The 17,080-nt window shown below is 36.5% G+C and overlaps 1 protein-coding gene across 7 annotated transcripts in view; it reads right to left on the bottom strand.

The window, feature by feature from the left end:
• Window positions 1-17,080, bottom strand: part of Relch (RAB11 binding and LisH domain, coiled-coil and HEAT repeat containing) — an 86,677-nt gene that overhangs the window by 60,503 nt on the left and 9,094 nt on the right. For 5 of the 7 annotated variants that reach the window (XR_013043187.1, XR_001576445.3, XM_006995015.4 and 2 more), the window contains exons 2-8: window positions 16,956-17,045; window positions 6,274-6,345; window positions 6,109-6,164; window positions 5,903-6,016; window positions 1,667-1,870; window positions 1,472-1,563; window positions 567-860 (exon numbers count right to left, since the gene is read on the bottom strand). Coding sequence is in view for 5 of the 7 variants with exons in the window: in XM_006995015.4 (XP_006995077.1) it covers window positions 567-860; window positions 1,472-1,563; window positions 1,667-1,870; window positions 5,903-6,016; window positions 6,109-6,164; window positions 6,274-6,345; window positions 16,956-17,045 (922 nt within the window). In the remaining 2 variants the exon portion in view is untranslated. Of the gene's footprint in view, window positions 1-566; window positions 861-1,471; window positions 1,564-1,666; window positions 1,871-2,677; window positions 2,765-5,902; window positions 6,017-6,108; window positions 6,165-6,273; window positions 6,346-16,955; window positions 17,046-17,080 lie in introns of those variants that run through there. The other 2 variants (XM_015988580.3, XM_076547190.1) reach the window with 2 other exon arrangements.

Genomic DNA, 17,080 nt, shown 5'->3' with positions numbered 1-17,080 from the left:
TAAGTTACAACTGAAAACATTTAAAATTTATACTTTGTTTTCACTACTAGATAGCTTTATCACAAAGGACAGGAATCATGGTTTACTGATTTTTTTCACTTCCTAAGTTCAAATACTGCAATCCAGCAAAAATTAAATAAATTAAGAGAATATTAATGACATCCTTTAGTAAAGAAAGAAGATACAGAAAAAGGACTGGAAACACAACTATTTTGTGTTGCTTTGTCACAGCACAGGCAACTAGTCTGAGCTTAATAACAGAAGAAAGGTAAGAGGCATGGAGGGAAGGCCAAGAGCATATAGTTCTTTATTATATTATTTATTAGAGGTTATTTATGGCCTTAGGCACTTAGTGAAGACAGAACTTGTCAATTAATGGTTTTCTTCTCTTTGACATAATTTAATAATTATTTGTCCCATTTTGTGACATGTATTCTGCTATGTACTAAGTCATGTCAAATGGAAGAATTTGCAACTCTGCAAAATATTCAAGTATGAACTAAATTCTTCCAGCCTTACAAGCACAAATAATGAAAGACACATTCAAAGCATGGCGTCACACTAACCTATTGGGTTGATCGAAATGGACCATGGTTTTACTTGGTATAGAAGAAGGTGGCATTTCTTCTCTTTCTTTCTTGGGGAAAGAACCAGTGGAATTCTCTTTAGGAATGGAGGAATCAGCTCCCCCTGGTGTTTCAAGATGACCATTCTTGTTTTTTTCTTGGTCTGAACTATTTACAATTGGGCTTCGTCTACTGTCTTCAGACTCTTTTTGGGAAGACTGAGTCAAGGAAGGCTGAACAGAATCACCAACTGCTGGGGTGGTAAACTGTTCAGTTTTAAGGATGTCCATCTCACTGAAGAAAGAAAATTCCCAGAGAACAATTTCAGTTTTGACAGGTCTGACAACAGGACCCACTCCCAGAAGCAGAACATGTTAAAGCCGATGGGTGGTGAGTGACTAAGCTCTTCTGTGTGACAGTCATTGGTGCTTCACAGCCCTAAAGCACAGCTGCAAACTGCCAGCCAGGAGAAGAAGCAGCCCAAAGCCTGCTCTGGAGAAACCTCCACTTGAAACACAGAGACCACTCCCTCAAACCAACTGAGTATGATAAGAGATAAATGAAACAATGAATGGTTAAGTAAGAAGGTCACTAATGTGGAGTTATTTTATCGAGACTGACAAGACTCAGTTGAAGTTACAGTATTTAACTTAAGTATATAACAAACTATAAGATCACGACATCAATCTACTTTACTTGTGAGGGGAGACAGAAAATAATTAAGAGGCTTTAATAACAACAATGTGAAAACATTATGTCTCACTATTGAAACCCTGTTTCACACATGTATACACACACACACACACACACACACACACACACACACACACACACACACACACACACACACCTGCCAATGTCAATACAAATTTTAGGACTTTCAGAAATAACAACAAAGTACTAACCTTTCAAGCCTTCTGATTTGCTCCATCAATGACCATTTTTCATTATTTAATAAACTAATTTTATCTTCTAATTTCTGTACTAGCAAGGAATTCTGAAAATCAAAGCAGGAAAAAAATCAGAAGCTCAAGATCTCACAGAAACATTTTTACATAAATAGTATTTGTGGACATGAGTATTTAATTGGTATTTCTCACCTCTAGAGCCTGGGGAGTGTCAAGGGTTGGAGGGATGTTGCTTAAAATTGGTGTAAGAGCCTCTAATTCATCTTCATCTACTCCACTGGCCACATCCACAAGATCTTTCCCAGTCACTTGATGATTTCCAAAATCTCGGTAAAGTTGTAACAAGTCTGGGGGTTTGGGAATGTTTAATCCTACATCATCCCATAATTCAAAATCCTAACAGAAAACAAAAAGCATTAAAAAAAAACCTTGAGAAGCTGGGTGACAGCTTAGTGGGTAAAGGCACTGCTATCCAATCTGATGACTTGACTTTAATTCCTGGCCTCCACACAGTGGAGTTTATAGAAAACCAGCTCCAGAAAGTTGTTCCCTGATCTTCCCATACACAAGTGCGCACACGCATGCACGCGCACACACACACACACACACACACACACACACACACACACGTAATAAAAAACCCTTTAAGATAATTTTTTCTTGTGTTTTCAGTCAAATATTGCTACTCTGGATAAACAAAGATAATATTCTATTATAACGTCTAAATGTGTTGGGCATGATGGTGCACACCTTTAATCCCAGCACCAAGGAAGCAGAGGCACATGGATCTCTGTGAGCTTGAGGCCAGCCTGTATACTGAGTTCCAGGTTAGCCAGGGATACACAGTGAGACCACCCTCAAAAATAAAAGAAAATAAAAGTGTATATTCTAGGTACTCTTTCATTACACAATTATTATTCTTACAATTTTATGCTTTCTGTTTAACTGTGTTAGATGGTAAGATGTATTTTGCATGAAGTCCTGAGTGTGAGCACTAGTACTGGAGCATGAAATGTCTAAGTGCTTAGGTCATCAACATACAAGTAACAAGTAAACTGCTGATGGAAGGTCATCCCACATTACATGTAATCTACATACTCTCTAATGAATTAATAGCCAGCTTAAGCTGCCGATCTGCTTCAGCTGCTATTAACTTGAATTAGTAAAAATGCTTCTGGCAATTTAAAGAATTCAAATAGCTACCTGTAAATTTGTTGTGTTTTTGAAACATTCCCTTTAATTCAGAATAATTCAACTTCATAAAAACGACAGAAAGGTGCAGCATCTTGAGTACTCTATGGCAAAGATTTTTGGATGGGATATATGAAATTACATAGTAATAAATCACAGACATATTCTTTCTTACCATCCTGTCTTGTCCTAAAATAAAAGACTTTTGTACTAAGTTGTTACCTTATTATAATTTGTGTATGAGATTCTCTGAAAATCCTTAGAATACTCATGTTAATAGTCTAAACATGGCACTTTAATCCTTTGATGGCTTACTTAAACAATGGAATAATTGTAACTAAAAACTAAATATGAAGTTGATATGAGCACTGAAATTGGGGGTTTGGAGAAAATCAGACACAAATTCAACATTCCTAGTCTCTGTTTATTGTCATCAGTTCATTTAAGTTAAAAGGGCGACCTATAGAGCCCCCAACTGAATCAGGCCCTTTGGGTAAGTGAGACAGTTGATTAGCTTGAACTGTTTGGGAGGCATCCAGGCAGTGGGACCGGGACCTGTCCTTAGTGCATGAGCTGGCTTTTTGGAACCTGGGGCTTTTGCAGGGACACTTCGCTCAGCCTGGGAGGAGTGCACTGGACCTGCCTGGACTGAATCTACCAGGTTGAGCTGAATCCCCAGGGGCTACCTAGAAAATGGGTATAATATTCATTACTTCTTAGGACTTTTGTAAGAATTAGCTAAATATTTTTTAAGGCCCCATGGTGCTAGCTTATAAGAAATAAATCAATTTTAGCTTATATAAATTATAAATGAATATTAAACACGTCACTTTATTGCAATCTGCCTAACTCAGGCCCAGCCTATTGAGTGTTCAGTCATGGCCATCCTAAATTGTGACATCTCAATGTACTGTATGTGCATCTTTGAAGGAAAAGGAGCTGAGTATCTTTCACAAGTTCTTTTCTATTTAGATATCTTTTTTAGTGAAGCATGCATATAATTATTTTGCTTGTGTCTTAAAAAATTCTGTTTATTTCTTATTAAAGAGTTTAGAAAGTTCTAACAAATACTTGGTTGACTTTTGAATATTTTCACTCAGTCTATGGTTTGTTTTTTCACTCAACAGTTTAAAAAAGAACTGTTTTTACTTTTATTTATGTTTATATGTCTGTGCTAGGGTATGCCACATGTATGTTGGGAGTTGGATTTAGAGGTAGGTTCTTTGGAAGAACAAGAAGCTCTTAACTACTGAGCTACCCCTCCAGCCTCAAAAATGGCTTTAAGAATACTTTATTATTATTATGTGTGTGTCCATGAGTGTGTCTGGGCATGCATGCCATGGCTCAAGTATGGAGGTCAAAGAGTCGGTTCTCTTCTTCCTTTTTACATGAGTTCTGGGGATCAAACTCAGGTGGGGCAGATACTTCGATCTGCTAAGTAAACTCACCAGCAAAAAGTGACTTAAAAAAAATCTCACGATAGTACATTTGAAGAATGATTTTTGTGGCATATCTAAGAAATCTTATCTATCTCTCAAAATTGTAATGATTTACTCCTCGTACATTTACCTGTGTAAGCCTTACAGGTTCATATTAAAATCTATGATACATTTTGAATTAAATTTCATGTACGTAATGTGGTTTTAATCCCACTTAGGAGGTACATGGACACCACGTTTTTCTACTATCATTTGTAAAAAGACTGCCCTCCCTGTATGGGATTAACTTTGCACTTGTGAGTAATCAATAGACCCTGTGCATGTCTCCCTCTGGCTTATACTGGAATAGGTTCCTTGGTCTACTTGTCTACATAACAGCATGATACATCTTGATTATCTTATCTTTTAAGGCTAGAAGGCCAGCGATTCAAGTCCCCCTTGTTCTTTATCAAAGTTGCTTTGGCTACACAAGTTCCTTGCCACTTCCATTTTAATTCATGTCAAATCTTAACTGATGAAGGAATGCAGATCTTCCACATCCTAAGCTATTTCCTTGTCAATTATTGAGGAAGCACTACTGATATCTCTGAGAGTTTCTGACTCTTAACTGAGTAGGATCAATTGTTTGTATTGAAAAGTTGGAACTGACAAATCTAGACTTAAAGAGACCATCATACTCTGTTTGATCTGTCCTCTCTGATGTTTATTCTTCTTTCCCCTTCCTTTTCACTTTCCAACATTTCTCACACTTTAAATAGTTACTATTTGCTGTTAAGCCAATGATTAAAAAAAAAAACTTAAATTATACTCATAGAAATCATGTTTGGTAAACATTTAACGTCTTTTACATAGTATAAGCTCTGTAAAGCTACCATGTAATAGCTAAATATTTATAACCATAAGCCACATATTGCATCAAATTCAATGACAGACTTCATATGTGAATGACATCAGTGTAGAATTATAGCACTATGTAAGTATATTTTATAATGCCGAATTTCACTGTGGTGAAATCACTTAGTGATTGCTAATATTCACAGAAAGTGTCTTATTAAGCAATAAACAATGAATTGTATTGCATTCAAGTCTTGCCAAACATGTGATGATAACTGATGAAGTAAATAAACCACTATGTCCTTTAGAGAACTTCTATTTCTATAAAATATCCACAGGAGACTTTATGAAGCAAAGGAGTAATCTTCATTTAAAAGAACTGCCTCTGAGAGAAGGGTGCAGGTTCAGAGGTAGGGTGTCTGTTGAGCACCACAAAGTAAATGAATGAACAAAGATAAAAACAGCAGCCTTCTGCTTCCCTCATAATAAAATCTCTGGCATTAACTTCTGAAAGATCCTATTCAGAGAACCAATTATACACATGTACACATACATCATATATGTTGTCATTCAAAACATTTTCTAACTGTGCTATTGAACATCTGAATTACAGTGCTACTCAAGAAACTTTTATAGTCAAACTCAATTTCTAAGTCTTCATTGATCTATAGGACCAAGTAATGTCCAGTTTTAAAAGTCATACTTTATGAATGCACACAACTATGGAGGGGCTATACAGTAACTATCAGGCTGGAAAAAGCTACCTGGAAAGAAAGACAAGTCTTTATTTTGAAAGCTTACAAAATAGAAAAGGTTTGTGAGCCAACGAAATACTAAACTGAGTAGTACCTGCTTTGCTTTTAGAAAACTACCCAGGTGAATCTTACTGTAAGCATAACTGCAAAAAATCAAGCTAAGAGACAAAGTAAATTAAAAGCAGACATTACCCCAAATACAACTTTACCTGATCATCATTTTCATCTGAAAAGGTTATTGATGTAAGCTTGTAGTTATTCTTCAACAAAAACTCATTGACTAGGAAGTTGAGAGCTCTCTTTTCAAGAGGTTTGATTGGCTCCTGGAAGCAAAATAAAAGACAGATGGGAAAACATGAGCTTTGCTCCTTTGACACTTGGGCCATATGGAAGATAACTGGTGTCATTCACCCACCTGAATTTCAGGACTTGATTTGTAATTTTTTCGTTCCTGTAAAGGAACTTCATGTTCTGGTGAGATAAAATAAAATAATGTTTTACTATTTTACACATAAAAATAGTCCAGCTACTTCTACATTGTAAAAGTGGGAAAAGGCTCAAAAAGTTTTATGTACACCACCTGCAGCCTTTGTTAGGTTGGCTCGGAGGGCCTGAATGGTCTCCTTGGCTTTCCGTAGTTCAAACTCCAGGACTGGACAGGGATTTGGATTAAACATACACAGGCATCCAACCAAGAAAAGGGAAACAAAAATAAAAAAATAAAAAGCAAAGATGGGTATGAAAAAAAACACAATTCGTATTGAGAACAAAAAGCATGCAATCTTTATGAAACTTGTGAACGCATGCAGCAGAGTTGATTTGCAAGCAAACTGGTGATCATTTTCCATAGTTTTAGCAGAAGTAGGGGTGTATGTTCTAGCTGTCTGACAAGGAATAGAGCTATTAAAGATACAATCTGTGGCCTACTTTTATTTAGGTAGCCAAAAATTTAATAATCTGTGTACTTCTTGTTTTAGTCAATCTTGGTAAGAAAATATAATGAAATGTTTTTGGTTAACATAATTTGGGGGGAGGGCAGGTAAAAATTACATGAAAAATAAGCAAATATCCTTATAAAAATCAAAACAAAACAAATCCCCCAGAGTTTTAAGTTACTTTGAAATGTACTGTTTAGAATGCTGTAACTGTAGAAACATTAATGGCTAGACCTCTTGTTAAGTTGTGAGGTATAGTTTCAATGTGCAACAATTGTTGTATACTTATACATTTTCCTACAAGGAAGCATGTTTCCTAGAAACAAGCAGATAAGTCAAAGACACACATAAAAAAAGGCCTAATGGGCTGGGTGGTAGTGGCGCATGCCTTAGCACCCAGGAGCCAGAGGCAAGCAGATCTCTGTGAGTTTAAGGCCAGCCTGATCTACAAAGCAGGTTCCAGGACAGCCAGGGCTGTTACACATAGAAACCCTGCCTAGAAAAATTTAAAAAAAGGCCTAAAGGTTTTAGTTCAATTCCCATTTAACATCAAAGAATAGAAATGATTTAATCCTAATGCAAATGATCATACACACACCAATCACCTCTAAAATAGTTGTGTATAATTATCTAAGGGTACTAAATAAAATTAGGAAGAATTTAAAAGGTTTACTAAGTCTTCAAATATATTATTTTTTGTTAAGAGGGATTAATAAAATTCAAACATTTCTCCTGTTATCATACAGTTTATAAGATAACATGGATGCTAGGAACACCTCTTATTAAACTTTGGACACTATTTATCTCTAGCAAGACTGAACTGCATGTGTCTTAAGTGTGAAGTTTTCTTAAATTTATAGATATTGTGCTTAAGAAATAGAAAGCTTGCTTGGAGGGAAAAGATTACTTCTGTTAATTAAAACTCTGGGAAAATTAATTGATCTTTGTCACAAATGGTAATCACTGTCTTGAATAAAAACTAGACAATTTTCATCTTAAGAAATGCAATTTTGCCCTGATTGACTGGTAGAAAGATGAAATGGCATCAGATATAAGAAAGTTATAAAAATATATGGAAAAATTAGGATTCACTCAGTTTGCATGTGTTCAATAAAAACTTAAGATGTAGTTGAGTTACAGCTATGACGGCCATTTATTTTGATGCACAGAGTTTAACTGCAGCAGCCACGAAAGCACTAGGAGGGCCGAGTCACTGCGTGCTGTTGGTAGTCAGCAAAGCTGATCTGCAAGCACTTCTGTGCAGCGAAGCGAAGACATTGCCCTAAACTGCAATTTCTCGACACTCCTTAAGAGTTATGCTAAAGTAAGATTACTTACATCACAGAATACTTAGGTAGAAATTTGTTCACTTAAAATTTTTTCATATTTCAATGAAATTTTGAAAAAGAGCACCTAACTAGACTATGCATAAGGTAAAAATATATGTTATACATATTATATTTTCAATAGCATTTAAAATTGTACAAAATATACTACAGAACAATTGCAGATCAGAAATGCCCTACACCAGAATGAAAAGTGGGGGGAGGAAAGGAAAAAAAAGGGGGAAACTGGTTAAAACACAAAATGGGAAATATTCAAATTAAACTGGTGACCAGGAACAAAACAAAAGAATGATTAGGCACAGAAAGCCAGAAAAACCCATGTCAGACGGCAAGAATTTATATTTTACAAACATCTACATACATATTGCCAAATGTCATTAGAAGATACTAATGCTTTGAAAAGACAGCCTTCCAAAATGAATTCACTCTGCTGCATGTTTCTTAGTATACAACACAGGTTCTAAAAGACAGAGTTTTATGCTTGAAGCTGTAGCACATCTCTATAAAAGTAGAATATAACCAAGCAAACACAGATTTAGGAGAGTTTTACAAGATTTTCTTCTGAAAATTGATTCTCTGGCAATTTCATAGATGTATACAAAATCTTTGATTTTTATCCTCATTATTCTTTAATCTCCTTCCCACTGCTAACATTCTTAATGCCACACAACATTTATACATATATGAATCTGTCTCCTGAAACACTGGATTGAAGTGCAAACCAAGTTACCCAGTAAGGAGACATGCTAAGGTACAAATTGTAAGCAGGTCTTAAAATTAGAATTCCTCCTAAAAGTGTATGAGGCATGTTTGTTTATATAAAATGCTGTAAGAGCCAACAACCAATCTGCTCATTCTACTTGCCCAACCCAAACTAAGGTGATCTTAGTGAGATTAAATAATGTAATTTTTTAATTACATTATTAATAACTACAATTTTACTGAGACATTTAAGTCAGTAAAGCAACTTTAAATTACCATAGGTCCTAAATCAGCATTGTTTTCCAAATTAGTTCATGAGACTGGAAATATGTTTTTTAAATTTTATTTTTCACAACACATAAGTATCTTTTCCATTCTCACTCTAGTTTTCATTGTTTAAGAGCTCAAACCAACAGGTCTGAATCAGGACTTTTCCTTCTCTTAGAAGATTTGCAATTGTCTTCTTTCAGGTGAGAGTTTTCTGGCTTTTTCTCCCTTAACGTAACATTACCAGAACTAACACTTCCCAACTCTTAATACTTCAGTATCCTATGAGTGGTTCTAGGAGATTAAGAACATAAATCTATTTGTTTTTTGTTTTGTGTATTTTCAAAACAGGGTTTCTCTGTGTAGCCCTGGCTGTCCTGGAACTCATTTTGTAGACCAGGCTGGCCTTGAACTCATAGATATCATCCTGCCTCTGTCTCCTATGTGCTGGGATTAAAGGTGTGTGCCACCACACCATGCTAAAAATCCGCTTGCTTGCTTGCTTTATTTATTTACTTATGTTTTTTCGAGACAGGGTTTCTCCATATAGTTTTGGTTCCTGTCCTGGATCTCTGTAGACTAGGCTGGCCTAGAACTCACAGAGATCCGCCTGGCTATGCCTCCTGAATGCTGGGATTAAAGGTATGCGCCACCACTGCCCAGCTAAAATCCGTTTTAAAAATAATGAAAATCTAGTATTATCATCACCCTACTGGGTTTACAGAATTCCCTGTCTATTTTGGGCTTAAAAAACAAATTGTACTATAAATATGACTTAGTGATAAGCATATCAGAGCAAAATTCAAACTCTAAAATTTATAGGCACTTCTTTCAATAATCCTCTAAGAGGGTGGAAAAGCAGCCCTTTCCCCAATCCTTTAAAAGAAGGAAAAAGCCTTCCCATCATTGTTCTTTCTGTTCAACTTCCTCCAACACTTGTCTTAAAGTTTGTTTCTCTCATCATCACCCTCCCTATGGCCCGTTCTCATGTTACCTAACCACTCAGGACAAGCATTTCTGTGGCTTTCTTTGATGATCACAATCTTGGAACCCTTCCACCAAATACAATCTTACTTCCTTATTTCCGAGATAGGTCCACTTGGATGTTTCCTAAGGTTTGCATTTGGTTCTAACTGAATTTCATTTTCTTTTCATACCTGGTCTGCCCTGAGTCTCTCCCCATTAATGGTACTTCCATTCACAGAGTTGGTTTCCAAGTCAATTAAGGAAAGCTTGGAGATTATTCATCATTTACATGTGGTCTTCATCTTCCCACCAATTAATGTCCAAATCATACTGATTCTAATCCTTTAGTAACCAGCAATTCATCTCAACCATCTCTGTAACTGCTCAAATGTCAAACTTTTGTGACATTATGTATTATTATATATACTAATATTAAGATACTCAAATATCAAAGACAGAAACATTCTGCAGAAAACCTCATCCTTCTAAACTTACCTATCTACGAGCTCCACCCCTACCTTTTGCTTGTGAAACTTATCACTGTCATGAAATACACCTTTGGAAATCTAAATCTCCAAAAATTTAATGACCACTGCCTTTATTTTTAACTTAGTCACCCACAATAATTTTTCCCATTTCAGATCCTACCTTAATTCCATGGTAACAAATTGCAGATAAATCTATTTCCAGAATGCTATCTATGTCTAATCTATTTGGAATACCAATCCAAATTTTAAATGATACCAAATTATAAGATTCATATAAGGTTCAGTATAAGAAAATAAAATAAAACAGTTCTGCTAATAGGAAAGAACACACATACACACTTACTTTTTTTTTTTATTTTATTTTATTTTTAAACTAGGGGAGATACACAGAATAAAAGAAACTAGGCTTAAAAAAAAAATCCTAACCAGCCATGGTGACACACGCTTTGGGAGGCAGAGTTAGCAGCCTGGTCTATAAAGCGAGTTCCAGGACAGCCAAGGATACCTACTGAGATCCTCCCTGTCTCAAAAAAAAAAAAAAAAAAAAAAAAAAATCCTGGCCAGGTATGGCAGTACATGCTTGCAATCCCAGAACTCACGAGGCTGAGGAAGGGAGATCTTAAAGTTGAGGCCAACCTAGTTCACATAGATTTATCTCAGCAAAACAGAGGCTAGTGAGGCAATGAGACACAGATATTGCCTTGGCCATTACCCAAGGAACAATAAGACCATGGGTGCTACTAAGTGTTTGTTAACCAGGGGATAGGGGCTTGTGACTCCACAGGCAAGATCTGAGTCATTTTAGAAGAGAACATGCTGAGAGCCATGGGAGTATACAGAGGGTGATAGCTAGTATTCAACAGGTGGACCTGCCAGATGAATAATTCTCTGATGGGGAGCCCCACTTGGCAAAGCTGTGGGGACACTGACTGTAAATGACTGGTTGCTTCTGTCTATAATTTATCTCATGTGCCACTACATTTCTTCCCTAAGAATTGCTATGGGTACTTTTCCTACTGCTTGGGTGTTTATCTTGAGATAATACTCCATCTTTGGGCACACACATAGCTGTGGATGGTCAGGAAGATGATTTCTGCTTAAGCTGTATAATTCTGATAATAGAAATAATACTAGAATATTTATCATAACTGACACAGGAAAGTAACATTATTCTCAGTCACAAAGACAACTAATTTTAGATTTCAGAACAAATTCAAAACAGACTAGTTGTCCCTGTGAATAATACTCAAGGACAATTTCCCAAGTGTCCATTAAACCAAAGTCAGGCTGACATCATTAAGACATACCCCCCTACAGTATTTGACTTTCTGCACATATTCCCAACCTCAGTTTATGTTACAGGCTCAAGGTTCAGTCAACTGTTTATTTTCTGTCTGAGAACCCTAACCATTTAGGTTATGTGCAAGGCCAAGCATTACTCACTGGCTGGTCAATGTGACCTCCCTAGCCTGAGAAAAACTGTGTGACTTATCATGTGGTATGAGAACGGGTCAGACTGGGAAAATGTAACATAATTGTCCAGAGTTGTGTGTGTGTGTGTGTGTGTGTAAGAGAGAGAACACGAGTGAACTAGCTGTGTGAAGGAGCTGCTGCTATGTAGAGGAGCTGTGTGAAGGAACTATGTAAACGGTGAGAGCTACGTAAATGAGATGCATAGCTGTGGCTGCGTGGAGATTTGTAACTGTGTGGACACAAGGAAGATGAAGCTGTACAGAAAAGAGATATAACTGTGCATAAGATGTATGGAGCTGTGTGGAGAATGTATGGAGACTGTAACAATGTGGAGACAGAGATTTTCAGAGAGAGGATTTTTTAAGATGAAGCAAAAGAGAAAGTTACCATCAGAAAGTGTGTTTCCTTATTTTCCTCTCAGATAAAAAATGTTTAGCTTCCAGATAGGTAAGTTTTTCCCTAAAGTCCCCCTACTCTGAGGCATTCTATATACAACCCTACAGAGAGCAGTTCTCGGAGCTGGCCTCCTGGGCAGTATTAAGAACAGCATAACACTTGGAATACGGAGTTAAGTATTTAACTAACATGTGCTGAGTCAACCAACAATGACTCTTCTTTCCAGTGTTCAGGAGGATCTTTCCCTGCAAATTAGAAAGCAGCTCTGTTCCCTTTAGATTTAATCAGTGTGTAAACACAGAAGTTACACTCTAGCAGGCAGAGGTAGAAGAACAAAATCAACAACTCTGATGGCAAAAGTTGGATCTTGTGAAGCAGGTTCTTATGTGTGAATAACTGTGTGCACATGGTTGTGCACGTGAAGGGCAGAAGATAACCTCCCATGTTGTTTCTCAAGTGTGATCCATCCTGTTCTCTGATACAAAGTGTTTCATTGGCCTGGAACTCTCCAAGTAGGTTAGATGGGCTGGCCATAGAGCTCCAGGGACAACTTCTCAGCACAGTGATTAAAGTTGCATGCCACTATGCATACTTTTTTTTTTTTTCCGTAATGGGTACTGGGGATGAAACTCAGCTCCTCATGGTTGCAAGGCAAGTACATTATAGGCTGAGCCATCTCCCAGCCATAGTTCTAAAGTGATTAAAGCCCTAGTTGTCGATTCCAAAGCAATCTTACAACAAAACAGAACAGGGCAGAAACTACTTCACATTTATATGTTCAAAATACATAAACTAAGTTAATTAACAGCAATTTGAATATCATGAATCTATCTTGCTATCTTTAAGAAAACTTCAGCTATTTATTAATGAAATCAGAATTAAGCTCATTTGCTTTGATATCTGTTAGTACTTACATCAATTTTATGTGAAAATGTATACTTCACTGAAAAAGTGTCAATAATTAAAAAGCTTCAAATATTTACTTGTTTGAAAAGAAAGTGACTGTTGAAATAATTTTATTTGGGAAAGATTCAATTTTGATACCTATAAAAATATACAGCTTTTCAGAGGTGCAGCTTATTCTAAAAGACATTGTGGCTTTGGAAATAAAACTCTTCTGTGTTCCTGTTACTGGCAAATCTGTGAAGTATCATTTTACTAATTTATAAAATAAAGATTTCACTATTTTGTAGGACTGTTAATAATATTAAGTGAAGTATTTTCTATAAACACTGAGCAAATTCCTAAGCCTGGGAATAGGGCTCAATGGGAAAGTACATGAATGAGGTCCTAGGTCCAATCACTGGAGGGGTAGGAGGAAGAGGTGGTTGTGTCTTTATGAAAGAAACTCTATAGGACTGAAAAAATAATCAGGTTTTTTTTTTTTTTTAACTTAGTAGAAGGGTGATAAGAAAACAAATATAATATCTGTCCTGTAGTATCAACAGCTGTCCATGTGTGGTGGTACAATGTATCATCTGAAATTCCAGTACCTGGGAGGTAGAGGTGGGAAGATCAGGAGTTCAAAGGCACCCTCAGCTACATAGTCCAAGATTGAATTGGACTGCACAAGACCTGCCCCACAATAAATAAATAAACAAACAAATAAATAAATGCAAACAAAACCCCCTCAAATATCAACAGCTAATTATGGGTTTGAAAGACCCACATTGGCAGGAAAATGAATTCTGGACCTGTGTTATCTATATTATTGAGGGTTCCATATGATCCAATGACAGATGACTGGTCAATCATCTTTCCTGAATCACTGGTCTTTTGATTCACTTTAAAATTACTACAAGTGATTAGCAAAGAATCAAAATCTTTGGAGAATGTGATTAACTTCTTCAAGTCTCACATATACACATACATTTGGTCCCATACATACTAAAAGCTGTTTTCTAGAATAACATGTTTTCCTAAGGAAGATAAATACATCAATAGCCCACCAGCATAGTACAGTAATGAGAAAATCACTAGCTCTTCAAAGTTACAGGTAGAATATATTGTTTAGATTAAAAATGTAACATCAGAATAACCACATTCAAAATATTTAAAAAATTATTTATGTGCATAGTTGTTTTCTTGGTACAAATGTTTACGCACCATGTGCATGAAGGATGCTTGTAGAGGCCAAAAGAGGGCGCTAGAGCTGCTGGGACTGGAGTTACAGACCAATGTGAGCCACAAAGTAGATGCTGGGAATTGAACCCGGGTCCTCTGAAAGCACAGCCATTGTTCTAAATTGCTGAGCCAACTCTTTAGTCCCACATTCTACTCTTTGTTGTGCAAAAGTGTGTAGGATGAGGTCCACTCTCCATCAGGAAGCATCTGGAGGAGAAATTGCTACCTTTCTCACTTCTGTTCTGATACAAAGGCAGATGGAATGGCTCAGAGCTTGTTTCTTAACAATGCTTTCTGCTACTTAGAAATCAAAAAACACTTGAATAAGGAGAAACTCTTCAATCTGGTTCAATCCAATGAAATCTAACTTCAAATGGAAATTAAAGAACACAATTATGTAGCCAACTTGTTGGTAATAGTTATATTCTAATATATCTAATCCAGATATAAAACCTGTTATGTTGACTCTTTAAAAATCTAAACAAGGTCTTGAGGTATAACCCTGGTTTTGATCCCTAGTACAGCAACATAAGTAGTGGTGGCATACACCTTAATTCTAGCACTTGAGAGGTGGAAGCAAAAAGGGTCAAAGCTTTAGGTCATACCCAGGTACATAATGAGTTCCAGGCTAGCCTATGATTCATGAGAACCAACTTATCTCAAACACCACCACCTCCACCTCTTCCCTGAAATATCATGTTTACTATACAAGATAAAATATTTAATATTTATTACATAACATAAATTATTTAATATGTAATTATATAACAATGCTACTTTACTAATAATACAATAGGATAAACCAATCCTGAGTTTATTCAATTAACCTTCCATTTGATTTGCTATTACAGATGTGATTTGTAGTTTTTTCCCTTATTCTTTTCTTTGGTTGAGATTTCATTGTGCAACCTAGGCTAGCCTCAAACTTGGGGCAAGTCTCTTGCCTCAGCTTTCCAAGTGCTAGATCATAGTTGCTAACTGCTTTGCCTGATTTGATTTGATGCTTTGATGACTGTTGCTAAATTATGCTCACAACAAAGCAGCTATAAAATATAGGTCACAGTAAATTATTACAGTGACCTTTTCATTAAACTGATATTACTAGTATTTATACTGGTGAGCCCTCTTAGCTTTGGTTGAACAAAACAAAAACAAAAAAACAAAAAAACAATCACTCTCCCCCAATTTATATAATACTGTGAGTTTTAAGTATGAAGTTTCTAGTCTTAAGCAAGGAATGGAAACCATATATTGGAATGGGATTTTTAATTAGGTCAAACCTAATCCTTTACATCAAGAGGTAGCATATGGTTGAGTTAATTGTGTGCTCTGTTGCTAGGCTATCTGGATTTGAATCCTAGCTCCACCACTCAAATTTAGTCCAATTTCTCCCAGGGCCTTAGTTTCTTGTGTAGGTATAGGGTAGGTAGTGATGCTTCAACGAGACAGTAAGTGTTCAGTGTTTAAAGTGGAGCAAGCAAGTGTCTTACAAGAATTATTTATTTTTATTACGACTACAGTAGGTCAGCATTGTGTAGGCTTTAACAAACTTGTCCCAGTATGTGCAAGAAAAATGCTTTAACAATAGGTGTAGCTTAGACTCATTCTGCCCTCACAGCTCTGATGGTCCCTTATGGCCCTCCAGATTCAGGAATGTCTACATTCCATTGGATCTTAAATACTGCCTTTGATGTCTCACTCTTGGCCAAAGGCTTACGAGAACAATTCCTATAACACTAAATAGAATGACTTCAATCACAGGAAGCCGTAACCTAGCAGAACCAGATACTCTGACCAAGGAGCCACAGCTTCTACATTGCAAAATCCACAGTGGAGTCTGTGGAAATTCTCATTGGACTCCAATGACACTGACAGAATACAGTATAAGACAAATTGGCCCTCAGAAGTTCCACAGATCCAGTGGTGATTGATATCTTGATATCTATCAGGAAGGACTGGTGAGGAAGAGGATGAGGATAGGAAGGGAGGAGACTGGTCTGAGCAACTAAGCAGTTAGAAAAGATGTTATCTTATTAGAATAGGCAGGGTCCTAAAAGAGCCTATTGTACCAGGCCTCACAGGAAAATCAGGAATTTCTGAAAACAACTTTGAGAGCTATAGAGCAGCATTCACGGAACTCATAGCAAAGTTCAAACTAACAATATGAACAGAGCTATTTCAATTAGCTTTGAAAAATGCAAACTTTTACTGATAGACATATGTGAATGCTGACCTTGGCTTGGAGTATTAAGGGAATGAGGCTACAGTACAGTTACTTTTGAACTATGCAGCTGATAACAACATAAGCCTGCTTTATAGCAGCTGTTAACTGGCTTGCTACAAGGAAATCCAGCAAACTGTAGGTTTATATACCCTAAAACTTCTAACATCATTGGAACAGCAAACTGGGATATCTCCAACTTAAATTAGAAATTAGTACCATAACTTTTTATAATAACTATGTATATTAACATCCCACATGGTAGGAGGAAGATAATTCCTCAAGCCATTTTAATATTTCTGTAAAGTCAAAGAATCCAAATCTGTCTTGACAGTCTTACTCACCTGCCACTCTTTCATCTGTTTCCCTGTTACCATCATCAGAATATCTTGCAAAGTCTAATGAATCAAGAGTACTAATGCTCCCAGCTCGATCTATAAAAAAGAGAAAAGTAACAGAACAGTTTTTT

Source organism: Peromyscus maniculatus, chromosome 11 (assembly GCF_049852395.1).
Source record: "Peromyscus maniculatus bairdii isolate BWxNUB_F1_BW_parent chromosome 11, HU_Pman_BW_mat_3.1, whole genome shotgun sequence".
NCBI lineage: Eukaryota > Metazoa > Chordata > Mammalia > Rodentia > Cricetidae > Peromyscus > Peromyscus maniculatus.
The sequence above is the reverse complement of the archived record's forward strand: the minus strand, read 5'-3'. Positions and strand labels throughout refer to the sequence as shown.